Source organism: Gnatocerus cornutus, chromosome 2 (assembly GCF_029298725.1).
Source record: "Gnatocerus cornutus isolate USDA-ARS CGAHR chromosome 2, icGnaCorn1.1, whole genome shotgun sequence".
Classification (NCBI taxonomy): Eukaryota; Metazoa; Arthropoda; class Insecta; order Coleoptera; family Tenebrionidae; genus Gnatocerus; species Gnatocerus cornutus.
The window spans coordinates 4,619,215-4,632,609 of NC_142234.1; the positions used below are offsets into that span (position 1 = coordinate 4,619,215).

General features: G+C 29.3%; 1 protein-coding gene across 5 annotated transcripts in view; it reads right to left on the bottom strand.

Annotated features, from left to right (window-relative positions):
- Awh (LIM/homeobox protein arrowhead) overlaps window positions 1-10,439 on the bottom strand; it is a 33,147-nt gene extending 22,708 nt beyond the window's left edge. For all 5 annotated transcript variants that reach the window (XM_088029646.1, XM_088029649.1, XM_088029647.1 and 2 more), the window contains exon 1: window positions 10,211-10,439. In XM_088029646.1, the coding sequence (XP_087885772.1) occupies window positions 10,211-10,216 (6 nt within the window). In that variant the 5' untranslated portion in view covers window positions 10,217-10,439. The remainder of the gene's footprint in view (window positions 1-10,210) is intronic.
- Window positions 10,440-13,395: the final 2,956 nt, after the last annotated feature.

Sequence of the window (13,395 nt, forward strand, 5' to 3'; positions counted from 1 at the left end):
CTAACAGAACAAACCTTGAATTGCTGCTAAGCAATCAAGACTACTTTCTTTAATCCAGTGGCGAACTGGAAATTTTGATTAAATATTTGAGTACTTTTGTCTCGAAAACGAAAAGACTTCTACCTACAACATTTTTTGTCAATTGATTCTACTTGTCTTTACTAATTACCGTGTTTTCTTTGGTAGCGTATTTCAAAAACACTCTGTAGAATTAAAAATCTTTACAATCTCTTAAATAAATGACAATGAATAATTCAAATGTTTGATGTGAAATGCATTTACAAATCTGCTTTACAATCACAAAATTCTTCAAGTTTTTTAATAATTGACTTCTTATTATCATTTGTTTTTTCAAAATGTTTGAGAAAATACATAATTGTATTTCTTGTTTGTACATATTTAACTTTAAACAATTGACTAAAGTAATTGTAGAATTCATTCTTTCTTTATAAATATCTATGTATCTAATGTAGTTTTGAACTGACGCCAGGTAAAATACATTCTTTAAATTTACATCTTAAAATTCCAAAAATATTTAGGTACAGACAGGCTCAAAGATTCTTACAGATTCTATAATTCAGAGAGATTTTTTGTAAAGAAAATTTGAGAAAAGTTTTCCATAAATTCTTTTGAGGTTTTTTAAAACATTTTCAAAGATCTTTTACACGTCTAAGGACTTTATTCGAGTTTGTGTCCAGATTACGATTTTATAGATTTTATGGAATTTATGCATCTTCTACCCATCTTACCTCGAAAAATTGAAGACATGGATTTTTTTTAACATTTTCCCTGTGATTTATGATATTGTCCGATGATACAGTTTCACGGTGGTGCGCGACTTTCCGGACACCTGTATTTACATATACACACTTGATCATTTTGAAATTTAAATCAAACTGTCATCTAATTCGGAACTGTCGTTATTTAATCTTATAATAAGTTCATTGGGAGAAGTTTATCGAAATGTTGCACGAAATGCGTCCGGACCTGTTCAACCTTCAGTCTTTCCCCTACCTAGAAATTTGTCGGCTGCAGTTTACAGCACCCAGTTTTGACTTAAGCCAAAAAATGTTTACTAGGTGTATGTCAACTGTGCTTACTATAAATTGTCAGAAATCTTCAAAAGTTCTTAGTAATTTAAAGAATTTTATAGAGTAGATTTGTACTTAATAGTTACTTAAGATACAAGCTTAAAACGTCATTGTTACAACAATTTGTTTCTATGGCAAAAAATCAATTTAAATTTAAAATGGATTTTTAAATACATAGTTATAAAACTGTTTTCCGTACAGTTCATTAAACGTGTAGTTTTTGAACAGAAATCTGCTTACACTACGCTTATTTTTTTAAAGTTTGTAGATAAAGACGAATAAATAATGTTTGGTGTTAAAAAAAGGCGCTCATAATACCTACCATGTTGCAGCTAATTCTTTCCTGAGCCTAAAATTAAGAACCAAAGCAAAATATATGCTTTTTCAACTAAGATAGTAGAAGCTTTCTTTTTTAAATGATTAAACTCAATTTCGTTTAAAATTTTATTGTTAGAGATTAGATGTTTTACAGTTAATTATGTTCTTTCTGTATCAATAAAAAGGAAAAAGTGCTTTAAACCACGTTTCTTAAACTTTTAAAAGTGCCATTTATTGGCTTTGTAGAAGATTACGTTACAACATGTATTAGTTGCTTAGTTACGAAGATGCCGACTGTTAATTTTATTAGAAAGTGTTAAGCAGCATTGCCAATTTTTTCCTTTAAAAAAAATCCGTATTGTTTGATTTGTGAGATGGTTTAACACTCTTGAGCGCTTTTTATTCATCACCCTGAATAATATGACAGAATCCCAGTGGCGTGCCGAAAATTAATTTCGTGTCAAAAAGGTGTCACAGCTCAACGCCGATTAGAACTGTAGTTAAATCAACAAAGCTTTTATCTAAATAGTAGAAAAAAACTAGAATGGTGCTAAATATGATTAAGATTGGTCTTCGAGACCAATTGGCACTGAATTAAATAATGTGAGTCACATGTGTATTTAGACACGCCACTGACACTTAACGCCATTTTGACATACCAAACTCGTTTAAACAATGGAAAATAAGAAAGAGGGTCTACTAGATATATTTAATTAGTACATTGGAGTGTAAACTATTTAGTGGCCGCAATTGTCCATACATAAATGCATACAATTTCGCAGAATCTAAAAAAATCTATTCATTTTAAATACTCCACAGTTAAAAAAATGCAAGGATTTTATGTTTCAGATAAATTAACAGTTTTTATTTAAACAATAAATAAATAATACTCCTACTTTGTAATTCTTGTAAAAAACATTTTTTCCGAATTTTACCTGTAGGACATGGAAATATCGAAGGAAGTACACGATAAATCATCGATAGACTACTTACATAAATTGTTATTATATTTTCACTTTAAATTAGCATATTACATATTTGCATTCCGTATGTTTTGTCACACATATTTCACGCATTAAAATAATATTTTAATCAAAATTATTATTACCGCATTTATATCCACCAGCTTCAATATTTATGATTTTATTAGTTCCATAAAAGTAGATAAAAATTGCTCATAATTTACAATAAGATGTTGAAAATAACTCACTCATAAATATGTGAAGATTCAAAACTTCAGTAAATCTAAGATATAATCTCTAACTTAATTACCAATTTCTAAAAACCGGAAATGTTTAATTAGATTTATCATCTAAATGAATGAATACATTACTCGCCTAATTTAACGCATGTTAAGGCAACTTTTTGTTGTTTTGCACAGAATCACTTTTATTTCCTTTCCTCTAAACTCGTTCGCAAATCCTTTTTATCCCGTATTCGAGATTTTTTATAATCATTGAAAAATATAAGTGCGTAGGTACGTTAGCGTAGAATGTAGACGTCAGGGATAAATCTGAGTCGAAGCCAATGGTGAGGTGCCTAAGCCAGACCTGTTTCATTTGCATATGTCAGACTTCAGCCGATATATGTATTTATGTATTATTGATTGATCCTTTTCAGTTTGTAAACCTATTACAGGGGTGTGCCATTTCAGCTCACATGTTTTTTGTTCGCAGTACAGTTTTTGCATTTGGAAATTAAAACAACGCACAGATATAACAATATAAAAAACGGCCATAAATTGTGGTGATGAAGTGACTTGTTATTTTTACTATAAATAATAGAGCCTTAAAAAATGTAAAATAAGAACTCGATTTATATGCATATTAGCGATCACCTCGTAGATCTATTAGGTAGCCGCTTTTATGAAAAATGCCTCCTATACATAAAAACGTTTTGGAAAAGCATGTAATAGAACGCACACAACGCAACATAAATAAAGTTATTAATCTTAACTATTATCAGAAACATCTCAAGTAATTGGTTGTGTGATAGTTACAAATCGACACCATACGTCATGTTAGTTAACACAAGAAAAAGTGTCTGCGACTCTTCGTGGTTTATGATCTTTTCTTCATCACTATGTACCCAGTTGCACATTCGATTTGCTTCATGTCAAAATCCTAAAAAGGCATCAACGTTAATTTCACATTAATACTTGCGAATAAAAAGTCGGTTGTACATCATACGCATTTGAAAAACGTCCGTGAACGAGTGGGTATAAATCGGACTTGGTTTACACGTTCGGATTCGGCAGATTGGATTTTCAAACTTAAGTTAGGAGAAGATAAGGAGCAAACGCGAAAGCCGCCGTCCTGGATTCGTATGATAAATGGACTTCGAAATTCCACTTGGATTCTTTACATTGTGTTCAGAAGCTATATCTGAGTTGTGCTTCTTTTTTATTGAAATTTGTTTACCGTGAAACAAACGCTTAAAACGGCTGTCAATGGATGAGATCTAGGCGGAACTACATTAATTGAAAGCAAGTAACCAACCAAATTGAGATTGTTTTGAATACTCACAACAAATGTTCCAAGTCTTGTCATTTTCATTGCATTATTTTCAGAAAGTTTTTTATTACTTCTTTAGATTCTCTAAGTTTTTCACCCATTTTCTTGAAAATCTTTACGAAAATGATAATTTCGTCAAAAATATCAAGGAAGTTTCCTTGCAGTTGCTGACGACAAGTATTGGATCGTTGGAAAGCTAAATTAATTAGCCTTAATAACGCAAAGTTTGCCTCACAAAAGGTCTTTTTGGGTTGATATTCAAGAGACTTGAGATTTATCATCTGGCCTAATTTCAGATTGGTAGAACAAATATTTTAGAAAAGACACTCAAAATACAAAAAATTCTATTTTTTATCGCTTGAGTCAATTTTTTTTTTAAAGAAATCGATAACTGAATTTTTGATACATAACAGCGGATTCTTTTAGAAAACAAAATGCGGAAAAAACGACAAAACTGGATTTTTTTATCTGTCCTAATTTCAGAGATTTGGAGTACCGATATTTCCGATCAAAATTTTGGCTCTTGTAATTGATCATAACTTAATTATTTGTGGACGTACCTGAATTTTGAGTATGGATTTAGATTCAGCGTAATATTTTGTTTAAAATGAGCAAGTTTGCTTCAGAAATAAACTAGATATTGAACGAAATAAATTTTTTTGAGGTGATATTCAAGAATTTTTTTGGAGGTAAAACGACCTTTAATGCCTTAAAATTATATATCGATCGAAAAAGCACCTCGAAATCTATCATCTGGCCAAATTTTGAATCGGTAGTACAAATATGTAGCTTATAGAAAATGCAATCAAAAGACAAAAAAATCTATTGTCTTCATGGTTTATGTCAAAAATAATTTTTGCAAAAAATCGACCACTAAATTTTTGAAACCTAAAAGCAGATTCTTAGCTAACAAAATGCGAGAGTCTTTACGAGTTTCAAGAAAAACTGCAGAAAATATATATTTTTACAGTAAAACCTAAAAATATGTTTGAAATTGAATTCCCACATTTTCAGTAAAAAGCCTTTTGACCGTTTTAGATTAGAAATTAAGTATTTATGTATAATATTTAAATTTTGATGCCTGAGACTGTGCTTGAGAATTTATAGCCTTTTTAGAATGTTTTTCAAGTTTTTTACGTTCTTCACTTTGTATTCTTTAGATTTTTAAATTCTGTTTAAAACTTAATTTTAGTAAATTGTGAGAATTGTGAGAAGGATTCGAAGAAGTAAAAATCTCTTCTTTCAACGTTAGTCAAGAATCAGCTGAATTAACAGCTTTTGAAAAATCTGAAAAAATTGAAGGGTTAAAAAAGTTTTAAGAAATGTTAATTAAAGAATTCAAATGAATGAAGAAGGAATTTAAAGTGTTTGGACATTCAAAATTTAGAAGAAAGTTTCATTGGCAATCTTAGATCGTTTGTAATTTTTCAAGATTTTCACATTCTTTAATTTCTTATTTTATATCAATTTTTTCGACGATTTTCAAGATTTATTCAGAAGATCTAATTCTAACTCGATATAATGGCTAGAAAAAATTATGATTTCAAAACTAGAGAAAAAAAGTTCTTGAAAAGCAGCTCAAGAATTTTTTGCAAAGATAACCAAAAATTATAATAAAAAATGACATTCAACAAAAAATTCAAAAAATCAAAACAAATCTACAAAAATCTGAAACATCTGAAAATATTAGAATTCATTTCTACGAGATTTTCATATTTTGCCTCTATCGGAGCCTAAAGTTCTTATTTTGTTTACGCAATTTTAATTTCATAAGTGCATAGATAACTACTTGAAAAATTTACATAAAAAAATAAAACCTTTACATTGTCACAGATAGAAAAGAGTTTAATTTTTGTATATATAAATAATAACTTGTGACAGTTATGACTATTAGATATTATTTTAACGATAGCTTCATTTGCATATAATAAGTTGCACAATCTCATAATTAATTTATAAGTAATCTACACATGTCAAAAGACACTGAATATTGTATGTAGTTTACAATAACACAATAAGAATAAGTTTAATTTTTTCGTATTTGCGTTTAGTAGATGCTGTTTTATACCTATAGAAAAATATTTTTAACTTTGGTATTGACTAAATAATAATTACTTTTGTAAACTTTTATTGATATTTAAATAATTTCAAATGAATATTTCATAGTAAAAATTTCACGTGGATAAATTAGTATTGTATGTTAAAGTACGCATAATACAACTCTTCATCCCGAATTTAGTTAACATCACTTAGTCTTCTCTGATTTGATCATGAGACGTTTTTAAATCTAAAGAAAACAAACTCAATCAATCTCAATTCAAAAACCACCACCACATGACCTCTCGATGACAATGAATGAATTCCTCAGATCCGTTTATTCTTCTGAAGGTGACATGTGAAGATTGCTGCGTCTGTATAAAGCCTTAGACACAACAATCACATTCTTCCGTACCAACTCTATTAAAAACAACTACAACGCAAAAATTATATAAACAAGAAGCAAAAAGAATTTGGAAATAGAAGATGGCTTTGTGACTATTTATAAAAAGATTAATCATTTTTTTCGGCTATAAATTTGAATTTTTTGTGGTGGCTATCAAAAATGAAATAAATGAGAGAAAGCTTTTTGATAAACCCATTAATACTGTTAGGGTGACGAGATGAGTCCTGTGGGGCTTCGAAGAGGCTACTTCTTCGCGTGAACACCCGCTAGGTGGCCCCCTGCTATTCAAGAGTCCACTATCGCACCGCACAACCATAAATTATTAGAATAACCGCGACAGCAGAAAGCGTGAAAAATGTGTCGGCAGATCGTAGCTTTTGCTTCTTAAAATACTGCTTCTCATATAATAAACGGTTATTAATGTTGCCGTTGGATTTAGGACGTAACAAAATAATATTAGATTATCCGAAACCTATTTTTCAAGTGACTGCTGGGACAAAACGAAAAACAATTATAGAGTCAAAAATTTATGGTTCTGTTTAATCATGTATCAAAAATAAGTGAGTGGCGGGGTTTTCCTATAGAAAGGCCATGGGCTTCTTATTCGTTTTTGATTTCTGAAGGTAATTTTATTTTAGTTATTTTTCAGATACATATTTACACTTTTTCCATTACATAAATCAAATATCTGTCATTTTGACTTCTGCTTTTAAAAGTGATGCTACAAATTTGAGATTTTCTTAGAAGAGTATGTGCATATTGGATTTCCATTTCGTTATTATTTGATCTCCAAACAATGGCTGATGGGCTTCTATCAAACTATCAAATAAAAATTCATTCAGTCTCAGTTATTAGAATTCCATAACGTGTCCTTGACAGCTGTCAATTTTGAGATTATTACAAAGAAATTGTCTTGAAATTCAAAAAATGAAAAGCAAGAGTAAACGTGTTATGGTCACTTTTTGCAATGCGATTTGAACAACGGGTTTTTGACGATCTGTCATTCTTAAAATTCTTAGTTTGACAACGTCAAATTACCTGTCAGAAACAAAAGACTAGTTCTACAATTAAAGTTAACTGAGGATGAGTTTTTTTTTCATCTAGGCGTTTAGGTGGGCTTCCTATCAGAAAAGCCTAGTAGGTAGGTGCTTAACAATATAAAAAAATACAATAAATAATACCTATCAAAATAACTGTGTATACCTATTTGTTACAACTACTCCTAAAAAAAGATTTGAAATTTTAATTTCGTTGCAAATTAATTAAATTAAAAGTAGTGCCAATTCGAAAAGTTATAATAAATAATCATAGATTTATTGCCTGCATTTTCACTTAAACTTTTTAGACAATTTGGAATAAGCAATGAAAGTTAAAGACAACTTAAAATGTATCTAAATGATAATATTGATAACACCTAATAATTTACCTTTCTAAAAATTTCTTCATAAATGTTGTTTCGAACCTTGTCTGTTGAAATTGAGTGTTCTTTAAAAACTAACATCAAGTAAATTAACAAAATATCTATTTATTTTGAAAAACCACTCAATGTTCTTCGTCGTGGTAAGACAGCGTTTCAGAAAGCTTTAGACTTCAGTCTATTAGGTACACCAGAATGGTTCAAATTAAACACGAAAGATATTAACAAAATAACAAGTTGTAATTTGTTTATGTAAATATGTAAACTAACAATTATGTTTTTAATTTTATCAATCGTTTGTTGAACGGTCAAATTTTGGACTAAATCGCAACAATTCTTATAGTGCCCACAGCTTCTAAATATTTCAAACTATTATGAAAAAAGACCATTTAATTAGTGTTAAATTTACACGAATTTGTAGAGCAAAATTCGTGGTTTTTACACCACCCGTGTACTCATTAAAAAACTATGTTGTATTTTTTGGAAGATTGCATAATTCAATTTGTATGGAAACTGTTTACACAAAGCGATCCTTTTAAATTTAATTATTTAAATTACATTAAAACAGACTATACATTTTTATAATATATTCAGAAGTAATTAAAATTTGCAGCGAAGTATCTAAATTGTTTAGTACCTACCAACAAAAACGCAAGAATTTGGTCAAAAACACACAAATGCGTCAAAAATTTCACAAGTGAAAAAAGATGTGTCAATTTTGGAAATCACATTTTGGAAACCTACATCAAATTCAAATCTTCTGTTTTTCATTGTCTCAGACTCCAAATTCCTGACTAAATTTGTAAAAATGAGAAATAACATTTTTAATATTTTTTTTAGTACTTAAGAGCAATTCGCCAATAGTTTACAATACTTATCACTTAGATACAAAGGTAGTTCAAATCTTAATGTTTGTTTTGTGGAACTATACCTAAGCTAGCTACTTAACTACTTATTGCCATTATTAAAAGATGCTATTAATATAAAAACTTTAGTGGTTATAAATACTAGAAGTAACCAATTCTTTGCTTGAATTTATAGACAACTCCATAATTAATTTAAGAATAGATGCTTTTCAGGACAATATTCGTAGAGAATAAAAAAAAACAAAACTTTCTCGAAACACCACACCTAAATTGCAATTAAATTACCTAAAAATAACTGACAACTAAAAGCAATAAAAATAAAATATTTGAACTAGTTGGGTATGTTTTTACTTATTACCACTTATTACAAGTTTAAAAAAAATATGAGAACAGGCTAAAATCGAATAAAAGTCCTTTATAATAATAGATAATTTTAGGACGTACTGGAACAATAAAATATGAGCCAAAAAGGTGGAAAGCGGCGCGGCGGACCTACTCTTTCAAGGATCTAAAGCCATTTTTATTAATGATATCGTTTGCCTTCTGTTACAGAAATGAGTCTCTTTACCAAAGTCAGAACACATGAATTTACAAGCAGCGGAAGCAATTTTGAGTAGAGGTAATGTCAATGTGCGGTACCATTTTTTTTTATTTTGCCGGCAACAATCTTGAAAAAGCTTGAGTTATTTTGCGGCGTTGGCACTAATTAGAATTGGTACATATTTGCTTTTCTAGTTTTGACAGCTAGTTAAAATGCATTATGTCATTGTTTGGTAGATAACTAATACGATTTTCCGTCACTAGTAATCTACCTTAAATTTTCCCTTAATTTCCGATTTGATATGTCAGAGTTGATAATTTATTTTGCAAAATTAGAAATCTTCTACTGCACTTTTGAAGTAGGTAATCCGAGATATATTTTTTTTCTTTTTGCTTGACGTGTCAAAATTGATAATTTATGTTTAAGTTTAGGAAAATTTGGATAATCTCTGCATTTTTAAAGAAATCAAAATTTTAGGCACTCGCTTTAGGCTCATGTCTACTCGTGATTAAAATTCAGCTGATCTCCCGCATTGTGTAATCTCCTATTGATGCAAAAATTACGCATGAAAAAAAAATAGGTACCGTTGTCAGCAATAAATTTTAGACATCAACTGACAAACCGTCTATTTAGGTAAGTGTACATCATTGACAGGTAACCCCACAGTTAAATTATTGAAAAATTAAAAGGTAATGACACTCAAAATGACAGTTGGATGATTAAATTTACATTAGACTCCGAGAGATGATGGAAGAATGAGTGATGTCCAAAACTCATTGTACGAAACAGTAAAACTTTGTTCATTTTGAATTTTGCTTTAAATATTGCAATTTCTTTTCAGTTGTTTATGAAAAATCAAGTTTTTATGTAAATATATGTATGTAGCCCTTTTTTGTACCTATGATTATAAAAAAAAATCTAAATTATTGTACTAAATATCTAAATAACCAAATTGCCATTCTTCAAAACCTGCAAACTGTGACAAACCTTTATCCAATCAAAATTATTTTTTACTTCTTACCTTCATTTTTAAATTTTCAAGTTAGTCACATGTGTCTTTATATTGCACTAGTTAAACTGTCCTTTCTTCCTCGTATTACAGTCCACAAATCACAACTTTTTTCTTTCAACGTCCAAATCGAATATCACAATCAAAACGTTTCAATATACAACTTTTCGAAAGTAGCAGCATGTCTCCGATGTTAGCAACGCAGATGTGCGCAAGAGACTGCCCAATCTGCCCGGAACTTGCTGCCAGAAATCTGATACTCAAAGGAGTGTTCTTATTGGTTGAATGCTTGAACTGCAGACCGAAATTGGGCGGAGTTTTCGATTAAGACCCGCCCAGCCATGAAATATTCAATATGATCGTTTGCCGTTTCTTTTTGTTTTGTAAGGCAAAGGTAACGTAATGCTATTGTGAAATCTGACGGCAAATACAGTGAAAATTGAGATTAGTATATTTGAAAATGTGGTCGGTCTTTTGGGGTGGCTCATATTAATATTGAAAATTATATTGTGTGTATTGTATTGTTGAAGAAAGTATTTTTTTAAATTAATAGCCATCTATGAATTGCATTTTACATATATAGATTTATTGTTATTATATTATTAGGTATGTTACTTTAAACCGGTTCAGTCATAGATAAATATTGTACTTACCTGAATTACGTTAATAAAAAGTCTAATAAATTCGTTAATAAATTACATTTTAAATTTTTACTACTTGCTTAGCACTTAGCAGAGGATTTTTAAAATTGACCTAGCATTTGTTAATTGTTAATTTTGCCATTAAACTTTTACTTTTCAATCTATCAAATCTCAAAAAATTGAGAACATGGATTTTTTTAAACATTTTTTTGATTTTTCATGGCATTGTTCGATGATACACTATTACGGTGATGCGCGACTTTCCGGACATTCTGTAGTTAATAGGGAAAAATACACGATTTTTATTTATATTTATGATTCAAAAAAGGTTTCCTAATATTACGTTCAGTTACGGTTTTGTGTTCAAATTTTTAATTTTCAGATTTCAAACCACCACTAGAACAGTTTTCTTCTCAAAACTTATTTTGCTCTATGATTGAGGTTAACTACAAATGTCAGTTGAAAAATCTAAACCCACATTTATAATGAGCGGCAAATTTCTTTAACATTTCAAAGCCACACTTGATGCTAGAAACATTTATAAACACCTTGTATAACATTTAATTACATAGTTACTTAACATTGGACATCGAATATTGAGGACACTAAAGTATCCAATATTAGGGATTTAGCATACTTTGTTTCGGAGAGAAAAATTAGGTATTCATTATGACAGATTATGAATTTTTATTGATTTTTACTATAAAACAAACATTAAATATGATTTACTTACCCAATAACTCAAATTTTATAGTAAATAAACGTATTTAACCCGCGCAAACAAAATATTCAAATTAGCACAAAAGACTTTCGTGTTGTTATTTTCGTCATATTAAAAAACTGACACGTGCGAGGAGTCTAGGACCTCAAATCTTGTCAAACCGCAGTCAATGACGTAACGGTTACTAATGTCTCGCTTTTCCAAACTGAGTTAGGGTTATCTAATATTAGGCAACCATCGAATATTCGGTGCTCTTTCCCTAAGATAATAAATAATAAGTGTAAAGACGTAATTTACAAAATAAAGAAAAAACATTTATAATTAATAGCCAAATATTTCAAATATCGGAGCGTGGTTTACCAAAGGTTAACTTAAATCTTTAAAATTTAATAATTGTTAATCATGCGGTTTGTGCTTTACAAGCCACCATTAGAACCATTGACTCTCTGAAGACCATAAAATCGGAATATCTTTTTAGAAACTTTAGGTATTTTTACTTACATTTAGGAAAAGAAAAATATTAATTTGACGAGTAACAGTGGAGTTTAATGGCATTTAGGGCAAAAAAAACAAAATTTATAATTTTTTTATCAAGTTTTCATGAATTTTTAATAAAAAATATTCCAAATGAACACCTGCCTTAAAAATTTTTCTAAAACAAAGTACATATTATACCTATTATGTATTTGAAACTAATGGTGTAGGTAAACATTATGCGTTTCTATTTTCTCCAGTTTTTCATGGTATAGATTTTCATATTCAGAAGATTTAGAACATTCAAATTTCAAAAAATTCTTTGTGGATTTTAGTTTTTTTAAGGTTTTAATTTTTTACTTTTTTGGGTTATCCAGTTTTTTAAAACCTTTAGATTAGGAATTTATAATAATTTATTAACAGAGTGTCTCAGAACTCATGACCCAAAGAAAAAAGGCTTATCGAGGCAACAATTCTGAACCAAAATTTCAAAACAAAACTTTTTTACCTCAAAAAATAATCGAGTTAAGACGAAAAAACGGTAGCCAATCCCGAAGCTGAACAGAATTTGAAAATGGGTAACTATGGACACATACTTACTTACTATCATTCATTGGTCCGATGAACATTATACTCTCGTTGCCTAGGATATTTTATTCCATCTCTAGAATAAGCTTCCAGGATTGGTTGTTAATTTTTTATTCTTTCTCGGATACCATTAAACTTAATCAATTTCTGTTTTAAAATTTATGTAGAATCCTGTACATCATTTTAATTCTTCAAATATCTAATATTCTGCAGGTCTTCAAGGCCAATTATTTGACTTGGATTCTTTAAAGTCTTTTTAGCTTTTTTTATTTACTTTCTTTTCTTACTTTTTACTCATAAAATTCTTAAACTTTGGGATTTAATAATAAAAAAATTTTGAACGAAAACCTAAATTAAGAATATGACAATATAATAATTTAAGTAATTCAAAGTTTAAGTTCAGATGAGTTTAAATAAGATACAAATTTTATATTTCAAAATTACAAGTAAATACACATAAGTACTTTATGTCCGATTGTAAAATAATCTAGGTATATTTTACGATATCGTTTAGCACCCATAAAGTGACTCCTTATGAACGCCGTCCGTAATGATAAAGAAAAACGGCCGCTACTCAGTGCCAAATAAATTATAAATCAATTAATGTCAAAATCCAATTTAACCGTTATAAACATTTTCTTACACATTTCTGGTCCTGCTAGGAAAAAAATCCTTGGCTTTCGACGCTATTTCAGTTATTTCTTACATTTTATGTACGATTAATGTTTTTTTACTTGCATTTCATAAGTAAAAAGTAATTTCAGATTTAAACT